The sequence below is a fragment of the Populus nigra genome, chromosome 14 (assembly GCF_951802175.1).
Source record: "Populus nigra chromosome 14, ddPopNigr1.1, whole genome shotgun sequence".
Lineage (NCBI taxonomy): Eukaryota > Viridiplantae > Streptophyta > Magnoliopsida > Malpighiales > Salicaceae > Populus > Populus nigra.
In genome coordinates, this window is record NC_084865.1 from 14,339,658 (window position 1) to 14,350,937 (window position 11,280).

General features: G+C 35.2%; 2 protein-coding genes across 2 annotated transcripts; one reads left to right on the plus strand and one right to left on the minus strand.

Moving 5' to 3' along the window:
* Nucleotides 1-846: 846 nt before the first annotated feature.
* On the minus strand, nucleotides 847-2,344 carry LOC133673003 (uncharacterized). Its single transcript, XM_062093590.1, has 4 exons — nucleotides 1,835-2,344; nucleotides 1,615-1,720; nucleotides 1,486-1,539; nucleotides 847-1,209 (listed from the first exon to the last, which is right to left on the minus strand). The coding sequence occupies exons 1-4, from the start codon at nucleotides 2,272-2,274 to the stop codon at nucleotides 1,051-1,053; spliced, it is 759 nt and encodes a 252-aa protein (XP_061949574.1). The 5' UTR covers nucleotides 2,275-2,344; the 3' UTR covers nucleotides 847-1,050.
* Nucleotides 2,345-3,488: 1,144 nt separating this feature from the next.
* Nucleotides 3,489-10,529, plus strand: LOC133673497 (ATP-dependent 6-phosphofructokinase 5, chloroplastic). Its single transcript, XM_062094348.1, has 12 exons — nucleotides 3,489-3,962; nucleotides 4,043-4,116; nucleotides 4,866-4,977; nucleotides 5,234-5,329; nucleotides 5,449-5,550; nucleotides 5,659-5,733; nucleotides 6,139-6,279; nucleotides 6,406-6,522; nucleotides 6,599-6,703; nucleotides 8,074-8,154; nucleotides 9,291-9,419; nucleotides 10,000-10,529. The coding sequence occupies exons 1-12, from the start codon at nucleotides 3,564-3,566 to the stop codon at nucleotides 10,165-10,167; spliced, it is 1,599 nt and encodes a 532-aa protein (XP_061950332.1). The 5' UTR covers nucleotides 3,489-3,563; the 3' UTR covers nucleotides 10,168-10,529.
* The last annotated feature ends 751 nt before the right edge of the window (nucleotides 10,530-11,280 follow it).

Sequence of the window (11,280 nt, forward strand, 5' to 3'; positions counted from 1 at the left end):
CCTCAAAGCTTATAACTATTAGATGGTTCAGGCACCTAACTGACATGCCATGGTTATACGTTGGAGGGTTTTACTTCTATTTTCTACTCAAAGGTTTGTGCATACTTTGTCTTCCATTTTTCACTTTAAGCATATTCAGTTTCATTATTTACTGGTGACAGATAAGAGAAGCTATTGTTATTCTTGTCATACCATACTTCCACAATAAGTATTTGGATGAATATGGTTTCTTATGAGTTACTATACACATGATATTATAACGATTAAACCTATGGTATTAAATCTATGAGTTTTTTTTTTATTGACAAGTCACATTTTATGGCTCAACATTCTAACACCTTAAAAGATGCTCATATGTAAATGACAAAAGACCAGATTAAGGATCTTGTTTATAACTGATTATTCCTAAGAAATTTATGAAAAAATAAATTTATATATTTAAAGAATAGGGAACAGGCAGGATAGAGAAAGTGTGAGGATTCACTCAGCATATCTAATGGTATTGTTAGTGTGCTTGATACTGATATTGCATCAGTTGGCCTCTGTATGATGGGGCAAGAGACTATAGCCAGCATTAGTATGACATAAAATCAATTGCATGCAAAATATTATGATCCCAGTAATCCAAAATGAGAATAAGAAATCAAAATAAAGCCTGATTTCCACGCGGACTTCAATTTCCATCCAAGATAACTCCGTTTTAGTTCAGATTTATTCAACAGTAAAAGAACATTAGGGTAATTGTATGCTTGTCAGAGGGCATATGAGATAATGAAGGATATACAATTATATTTAACTTCAAAAATGTATAAATATCCTTCAGTATCAGATCAACCAACAACCAACTTCTTAGCATAACTCAATCTTTATTTTTTATAGACACCAAGAATCCATTATAAGAATTGGACGAACCCTACAAGAGTTGCAGGGGTGAAGATTTATACTATACATGGTGAAAGAATACACTTACCGGTGCTGAAACTGTTTCCACGTGATGGAGTTGGTATGGGACATTGTCATACGCATGTATGAATATCATCAAAGTCTGTGTCACTGTTTATAAAACACAAGTTGTCGGCTACAATTTGCTTTGACAGCATTCTCCAATTTCTCAACCTGGTCAAAATCAACTTTGAAAGAGATCATGGCAAAACCATCTTTACCAGTCTCATAATCCTGCTTGATGTCCTCAACTTGAAAATGCTGTAGCTGTAACAACCGAGTACAAGATCAATATACATGCGACCATTCCCATTTCGATCAGTAGAATAACATGTAGGCATGCCAAGAAAATCTGGCACTAAGGGAAAAAGACAGTGAATCTTAATTTATGACAAATGTTCACTGATGAAATAAACCACTATAGCTCACATACTAAATTTCATCATCTCTTTTATTTCTTTTGATGTCTAGTGATGGTGATACATCAGATTAAAGAAATCTACATGTGTGTGTGTAGTAATTAATAATACATAACCTGCCTACCTGATGTTGCACGAGTCCTAAGAGATCAAAGGGAACCTCCACGGCCATAGGGACCTAAAGAAAGAAATTAAGAAATGGTGACTAGTGTTGAAAATTAAAGTGGGAAATCAAAGAAAAGCAAAAAGAAACCTTAGATTTGACGAGACAAGTAGGGGCATTTCTCAAGCATTCAGATGTAACCCCACCATAAGCCCTAACCAGTCCACCAGTTCCTAGTTTGATACCTCCAAAATAGCTGAATTTATGAATATAATATTCATTAAAATCATCATATTATATTAGGATAGGAAAAGGATTGTAATAACTCAAGGGAAATAAAAAGAAAAAGAAAGGGATGGTGTTATGGTACCGGATGACAACGACCATGACTCTGTCGATATGAGAAGAAAGAATAGCAGATTGAATAGGTTTGCCGGCAGTCCCAGATGGCTCGCCATCATCATTACAACGGCTGTGCTGTCCTACCTTAAAAGCCCAGCAATTATGAGTGGCACGTGGATCTCTCACCTCGGAGAGGAAGGAGAAGGCGGATTCTTCATCAGAGATGGGAGCAGCTATGGCTATGAATTTGCTCTTTTTTATTTCTTTTTCCAAACTCACTCTCTCCGCAATGCTCCTGTACTCACCATGATTAATGCTGCTACTAGCCGTGATGGTGGCGGAGGCGGCGTTGGTTACCATCTTCTTGAAACTGGTGGAGACAGCTACAGAGGCAGATAGACCATTCTTATTCTTCAGAATCAGGTGATGATAATAGCAGCAAGAGACTCTTGTTATACCTGCTGCCATTGGAGTATTAGGCTAAGTCCTATTTTATTACACAAGTATTTGAGATGATAATCGCATCTCGTAACCATGTCATGTCCATCAGGCGCCAAGTCTCCTCACTGAGCCTTTTTTATGGCCACTACAGCACAAAGCCCAGCATTTATAATGGGCTTTTCACATATCTCCTTATGCTTTATATTTATTTTAAGATTATTTTTATCTCTTCCTTTTTATATTTTTAATAAAAAAAAAATATGTTTCTATCTTCTGTATATCTACCCCTTTTATTTTAGAATAATTACTAAAAATATTTTAATTAATAACTGATGGAAAATATTTTCTAAGAAACAATTTCCACAAATAAATAAATATCTTATGATACTAATCAAAATAGTTTTTAAAAAAACTGTTATGATATTAAATATTTTAATATTTTTTTCCTCAATTTCTCAACTTAATTTTTAATTGGTGTTAAGAATTTTTTTTAATATGTATAATTTTTAATTTATTTTATTAAACAAACATTAATATTTCAATTAACATTTAAAATTCTTCTTGATAATAAAAAAAATCATTAAAAATATCTATGATTGTTGTGCTAAAAAAAACTCTCGTGTCCACCAAGCCCAACATTACAATGGGATTTTCACAATTACTTTTATCAAATTTCAGCTTATAAAAAAAATGTTAGCGAAATATTATTAATTGAAAAGTATTTTCCATGAAACAATTTGTACGACCAAGCACAGAATATTTTTGGACAAAACTCAACTCAACAAACACACCCAAACAAAAAGCTGATGAAGTAGTGAAAAGGTACAAGGCTTTGATTCCAAGATGCCGTCCTCTTGTCGCTCTACCCGTCTAACCTCTATTCAACTCTAACTGAATCTCTTATTGTATATTAGCCCCTCTAGCTTTACAAATTATATTAAATAATCCTTCTAATTTTAAAAACTATTAATTAGCCTCTTAAACGTTGTTAACCGTACTTAACTTGATACTAAATTATTCAATAAAATTTGTTTTTCTATTTAATATATTCATATTGTATAATTATTAAGAAAAAAATAAAGAACATTAAATGGATGAAAAGGATTTAGTTACATATAGATTTAAAACAAGAAGGACTAATTAATTATTTTTTAATATGAGGGATTTGTTTATTCTTGTTGAAAAAAATAAGGACTAAAGTGTACTTTACCACTTGTTAGAAAAGCAAAGAAACATTAAAAAGGTGCGGAATCCGCTCTGGGCAGCTAAAACAGAGGAAAACAGAGCATAGAAATCTCCGTCCGGTTTCAAAGGCGATGGACTCTGTGTCGCATGCCGCCGTGATCAGCAGCTCCAAGCTCAGTTATGGTGGTCGCGTCTCTTTCAACAAGGACAAAAACCCACTACTACGCTCAAGTGTTGTGTCTTTACGAAACTGGAGGACCCCATCAAGAAATCTTGGCGTTTTGGCAGCACAGATTGGGAACAAAGAGATTGATTTCAGCGATCCTGATTGGAAAACAAATTACCAAAGAGATTTTGAGAGACGGTTTAACATTCCTCATATCACTGATATCTTTCCTGATGCAGACCCAATTCCCTCTACGTTTTGTCTAAAGATGAGGACTCCAGTCATGGAAGATTTCGCTGGTGGATATCCATCTGATGAGGAATGGCATGGATACATAAATAAAAATGACAGGGTGCTTCTTAAGGTAAATGAAAAAAAAGTTTGGTCAACTCATTATGGGATTCCAAAGTCTAACGATGTTTTCTTTTGTTGTGGTTTTTTCAGGTCATACATTACTCATCACCTACATCTGCTGGAGCTGAGTGCATTGATCCCAATTGTACTTGGGTCGAACAATGGTAAACTCCTTTATGAGTCTTTGCAAATGGTAAAGCTTGCATTTTTTGCCAAGAACTTGAAAAATTACAGAAACGAAGGAGGGTTTTTCTTTTCTTTTCCATACAAAATTCTGTTTTTTGTGCGATAAATTATTTTGATGCTTATTTCCATCCCATCCAAGTATAATTGACACGAACTTTACTGAATGCATGGAGCATCCACATGTGGTATAAGATTTTAGTATCAGAGTTATGAATTATAAGGAGAAATTACATCTGAGCAAGAAAGAACGTTGGAGTGCCCTCTACACATGCCTGAGAAGTTAGAATGCATGTTTGTATGGTGATGAAGTGTGGTTTTAGAACGTGTAATTGAGTTTTCATTGCAAGTTTTGCAATTTGTGGAGTGACATTTTTCCGTTCACTGCTTCAGCTACCAAAAGTGATTCTGTATTCAGCCTCCTAGGTGTTTTATGAGGGCGTCATGCTTTGCGTTCCCTTGTTCACATAACCTATTTTCATCAAATAGCATATTACTTCCTTACAAACAGTGTCTGATTTCTGTTATCTGCACTTCTTTTAAACAGTAGATAAGAAATCAACGAAACTTGATACGCATTAGTACTTCTTCTCTAATTTCATTTATCTTGTTATGTATTATAATTGTGGTAGTTGTAGATCATTATCATGTCTGTCTGGCATAGGAAATATCATCCATCACTGTGAAGTTATAATATTATGTGGGTGATATGATTTTGAAATCTTCATAGGGTCCATAGAGCTGGGCCTCGGGAAAAAATATACTTCAAACCAGAAGAAGTAAAGGCAGCAATTGTTACTTGTGGTGGCTTATGCCCTGGTCTCAATGATGTCATCCGACAGGTTAGTATCATGTACATGTCACTCTGCTTATATCCTCCTCCACATGAAGGATGTATCCTTTTCATATATATATATATATATATATATATATATAGCCTTATTGCTGTCGAAGCTTGGCAAGTTCCAGGAAAATTACCATCTGCTACTCTTGGAACCCTCTAGACTAAAATAACATTTTCTCTGGAAATTTATATGCTATGTTTAATGGTTGGTGTTAGTTCTACCATACATTCTTATATTATATACCTGTTAGCAGATTGTCATCACACTTGAAATCTATGGTGTCAAAAAGATAGTTGGGATCCCCTTTGGTTATCGTGGATTTTCTGATGAAGGCCTGAGTGAAATGCCGGTAAATTATCATTTCTTTTCTGTTGAAGTTTCAAATATAGCAATGTAACAGCTTTTCTTCTCATTTTATGTCTAAGTTTAGAGATTCCATTACTCTATGAATTTTGCTTTTATCATCAGCTATCCAGGAAAGTGGTGCAGAATGTTCACCTTTCTGGTGGAAGCTTGTTAGGAGTTTCACGTGGCGGACCCAGTGTTAGTGACATTGTGGACAGCATGGAGGTACTCAGTCAGCCTTCAAGTTCTGTATTCTTGCATAAATTGCTAATATCAAAAACCCGTGATGTTTGGTATGTAGTGTTCTCATATACTTTTCCATGACAACACCAGGAAAGAGGGATCAACATGCTCTTTGTGTTAGGTGGGAATGGTACCCATGCTGGAGCCAATGCAATACATAATGAGGTTTGTTAAGCCTGTAGCCTTGCACTGTTTTCTGCTTTATTTTTTCAAGTAACTTTCCCAAGCATTCTCTAGTAAGTTTTTCCAAGAACAAATTACTCGTAGAATCTGCAACACAGAATATTATATTTATCACACACACACACAGAGTTAATTCCCAAACTCTGAAGTTGAAGTTGTAGCTCGTGTTTATATATATATATATATATATATATATATATATATATATATATATATTCATTAAATTATAAACGGCATGACAGTAAATTCCATGTATCACACAAGTAGGGATTTTGTAGGACTCTACTCGCAGTCTACCTCTCTATATCTAAAACTGTGCATGGTTGCTCCATATCTTTCTCTTGGTCATTTCCTAGTATTTATCTCTTTAGTTAATTTTGGTTTTAGTGCCGTAGACGAAGGATGAGGGTGGCTGTAGTTGGCGTGCCAAAAACCATAGACAATGATATTTTGATGATGGACAAAACTTTTGGTTTTGACACTGCTGTTGAAGAAGCGCAGAGAGCAATAAATTCTGCCTACATTGAGGTAAAAAACAGTTATATTATTACTTCAAATATATGGCAATGTGAACATTTGCCTTTGTTTCTACATGTCTTTCCCGGTACTTATTTACACATGCTTAACTGGTATTTTCTCTCAATTTTATGACAGGCACATAGTGCTTATCATGGTATTGGCATAGTGAAATTGATGGGTCGTAACAGTGGATTTATAGCAATGCATGCATCGCTAGCTAGTGGACAAATCGACATATGTTTGATTCCAGAGGTATTTATACTTGACTCAATTTACGTATTGTTTTGACTTTTGAACCCCTGTTAATTTAATATTTTCACTTTGAAAGGTACCTTTTCATTTACATGGACCTCTTGGTGTTTTGAGGCATCTCAAATTCCTAATTGAGACAAAGGGATCGGCTGTCTTATGTGTAGCAGAAGGAGCTGGACAGGTGTGTTATACCACTATGTTTTCATATCAAAAGCATGATGGTCCATCTTTGAATTATCCATTTGTCCAGCGTGATAGGAGTCCTGATTTAGACAGCATGCTAATCCATATGGGATGGTCAATGCTTCTGCATGGGTGCTTGGAGGTGCTTGGAAACTATTAAGCCCATGGTGATTGATTGCAAGCTTTGTGCCACATGTTGATGAAACGTGTTGCACATTGTTCTTGGTTTTTAAGAAGATTTTTAGATTGTGGTATCAATGCAATCAAGAAAGTGGATAATTAAAAAATCTATGGTTATATTATTAGTTTTATAATTTTCTTATTATTTAGGAACATTTGGGGTTTAGGAATATCTACTAGTTTGTTTAAATAGGGATTTTTCTTCCTTTTTAAGACCATTTGGGGTTTTTGCTGTTTATAAGCACACTATTCTATTGATTTTGAGGGCCTTTTTGATGAAACTGAAGTTGAGTTTCCAAAGTTCTTTGTTGAAAAAAGAGAAGAAAAGGTCTTTGTTCTTGTGGAATTGAGGGTGGAGTTTATTGTGGATTTGGGAAGGGACCGTTGTAGAATCAAGGGTTTAGCCAAGTGGATTAATAGTTTCTAAGTTTTCTATCCTTTTTCCTCAATCCCTTCACCTGTTCTACATAGGTATAATCATAAAAGCACCGCAATTGCAGAGAAGCCATTCTTGACATGCCTAATTAAACCATATCAACAATGGTGCCAACACCCTGGAATCAATCATCATTAGACCACCACTTTGCCAGAGAGGCAGCGTTTTTACTCTTTTTTCTTCTTCAGTTCCGTGTCTCTTTTTAAAGTTCTTCACCACCACTTTGCCATAGTATTTATTTTTCTTGCCTGTGTTCTTTGAAATTCTGGCTTTTGACTGCTCTCATTCTTTTTTGACTTCTTTTTCTTTTATATTTTCTAAATTGGATTCTTCTTACTCATTTACTGCAACCCTTCTCTTCATACTAGAATTTAATGATTTGGATACTGCTTTTGCTCCTAGACCTGAGTGATTTAATTTTGATTTGTTGACTGTGATCTCTAACTTCTCTGCAAAATAAGTCTTTTAAACTAAAAAGTTATCTTCAACACTTGAGACATATCTTTTCAAGTCAACATCAGGCCATGGGCAGGTGTTGAGGTTCTGGAAAGGATAAATCACCTACATTGGAAGGCCGTGTTTCTCTTTCTCAACCTGGAAATTACCAAAAGAGGAATTCCATCACTAGCATTTTTCTCTTTAAAATTTGTTTTATCATATCTTTTATATATTTGGGGGGAAAGGTTAATTTATGATTTTCTATGAAATAATGATTGTGATTTGTTCTTGAAAGAAATATGTTCATGATGCAGAATTTTCTTGGGAGAACTAATGCTACTGATGCATCTGGAAACACTGTACTCGGAGACTTTGGTGTGCATATTCAACAGGAGGTCAGTGATTGTTTATATAGTGGCTCCTCATGAATGGAACTCGTGGTAATTAAGTTACATGGATCGTATGGCAAATGCATAATTTTTTTTTAAGGACAACAATTGCATGACTGATTGAACATCTAAATTTTAACCATCTTAGTGGCGTTACATGAATATGACTAAAGTCTGTTTTGGCTTATAATTGTCACTTGCCAGGTTATGAGAATTCTTCGGCCTTCTTTGATTGAACCCTACTGTTTACTACATGGAATATGCATACAACAATAACCAAGCCTCAATCCCAAGCTAGTTAAGGTCAACTTTATGGATCCTCGCATCATTCTGTGCGATCATATGCTAAATCCACCTCAACATCAATAGATCTTATATCCTTTGATTTGATTTCCATCTATGTTAGCTTAGGTCTCCCTCTTCACCTTTCCTCCCTACTACTGCCAACTTGTCAATTCTCTGAACTGGGGCGCCTGATGTCCTTTGTTGGACAAGGTTTAATTCTGGCTATCAACCGACAGCAACCATCTCCCTTTAAGAGGGCTTGGGACTGGCTATTCTAACCTGAGCTAGCATAGGCAGAGTTACATGGAATATGCTTACTGTTTCATTATTTCACTTGTCTTAACCCAAGAATCAAAGCACACCTCAAATGTCTTAACCTCAAGTGCTTATTTATAAGCATCAAGCGAAATAGAAATGGAAAACCAAATGTATGAAAATCAAAACATAGAAAGACCTGTTCCTGAGATAGTAAACCTACTTATTAGAAATAAAGTAGACTACTTTTAAAACCTATTTTACTATTAAGTGGTACATTATAATTCTCCTAAATGGTAAAAATACTGAATAACCATAGAAAATTATAGTTCCTACTTAGTCAAACAGTAATTCTCATTTTTGTTTTTCTTCATTTCCCATCATTAATCTTCCTTTTGCCAGGAAATGCCATATTTTGATAGATCTCAATTAATCAACAAACGACACGTGTTTTCTTTTTTTTTTTTTGGGAGACTATTTCCTTCATGGATCTCAATTATTATGCATTTGTAAATGGAATCTGGATTGTTATACATTTGCAAAAGGTTTTGGGTTGATCTGGTATGACAGTGTTACTAATTCAATGCCTTTTTTTTTGCCAGACAAAAAAATATTTTAAGGAGATTGGCGTTCATGCTGATGTAAAGTATATTGACCCAACATACATGATACGTGCGTGCCGTGCAAATGCATCAGATGGAATTTTATGTACTGTTCTCGGACAAAATGCAGTGAGTCTCCCTCTATCCCTCAATTTGAGCATTCCTTTATTTCATAATAAATAAGACAGAAGATAGATATTTTGTTTTCCATAAAATAAACTAGCATTGATTATTCTTCTTGGAACACTATCAAAGATGCAAAGACGGTGGTATGGTAAAAACTTCTTGATGTACTTGCCATTTAGGCTAAACAATTTTCCACTTTGTGCATTGCATGTGGAATAATCAACTTGATTAATTTTGCATCTTGTCGAGACAGTTACTGAAATCATTGAATCATGTTTTCAGCTCTACCAAATTTGTATCACCGATACAACTTGGAATTGCAATTTTTCTAATTATATTTTCTCTCCCTGATTCTAACTACTACTGGAGCATTACATCAAAACTGAATATCCAAGGAAAATTATCCGTGTATCGTTTCCACTGGATGTCGTATGCATGTAAATTATTTTATCTACATGTTACCATGACTTAGTACCTCTAATATTTGCAAAATCAGCATGAAGACCCTCAATATTACCCACACGCCACCGATAATTTTTCACTTCATTAATACGTGGCTGATATGGATGTATGGTTATGGCAGGTTCATGGTGCATTTGCTGGATATAGTGGAATCACTGTAGGAATATGCAACACTCATTATGTTTACTTCCCCATCCCCGAAGTCATTTCTTATCCCAGGGCTGTGGATCCTAACAGCCGCATGTGGCATCGTTGCTTAACTTCAACCGGCCAGCCTGACTTTGTCTAAATTAGTCAGCCCTCCAGCCTTATACAGCTGAATTGAGAAATTTGAAGTTTGCAAAGTTCACCAAAGGAACAGAACGCAAGCCAGAGAAGATTCTTGGTTAGCTTATATGTTCATTTTAAGCTACCAAAATAATACAAACTCCAAAAGAGAATCAGGTAGTGTAAAGCATTTCTGCGCCAGTTTACATAATCACAAGGCGTGCTTGTAATAAATTTACAAGGATTCAGCCTAGCAATTCTTGCTTGCTTCCCAGGGCATCTGTAACTTGTTTTGTAGCGATAGATTATTTGTTGATTTCATAAACTCGGCCATAATTTACCCACCAGCATTGCAAGTGGTGGAATAAATTTATTTTCCAAGAATTTCTTTTTGCAACAATGCCATATCCAAGAAGTTTGCAATTAGTTATGATATAAAGTGGAAACAGGGGCATATATAAACATAAGCTTGTGGTGTATTAGATAGCTTCCAATGAGTATGCTTGTAAACCTCTCCTCAAATATTATCATCATCAACCCTCTCCGCAGCGTGCTTGAATTCATGATTGGGTCAGACCAGGCGCCATAAGGGTGGTTCATCTGGTGTGAGATGAGATATGAACTTGTAGCTGTATTCATGGCATTCAAGCAGGAAAACTCACAGATATAAGAGAGAAATGTATAAATTCATAGGTGGACGACTAGCATAGGGGTCGGTGCTCACCAACCCATGCCACAACATGGTGCTCATGGTTGATGCTGGAGGCACCGCTGATTTGGTGCACATTTTTGTGAGCACCAATTCTTCCACAGGGGTTGATGCTCTAAGTGAAAGGTTCATGTTTTGCCTCTTTATGTTTCTTGGGGCAAACTAACTTGTCCTAGTAACCCGTAAGTTCCTAAACATCTATGATCTTACAAGTCTGGTGATGGTAGAAGGATTGTTATGATTTATTTTTTAAAGTATTTTTAATATATATATTAAAAAATTTAAAATTTATTTTTAATATTAATATATAAAAAAATAAATGATGTGAAAACTTTACCGAACTTGCATTTCTTCTTGCCACTTGAGTTTAGGTAGAGTAAAAGAATATTTAGAAAATTTTCTGACCTTTAGGTAGAGTAAAACAAT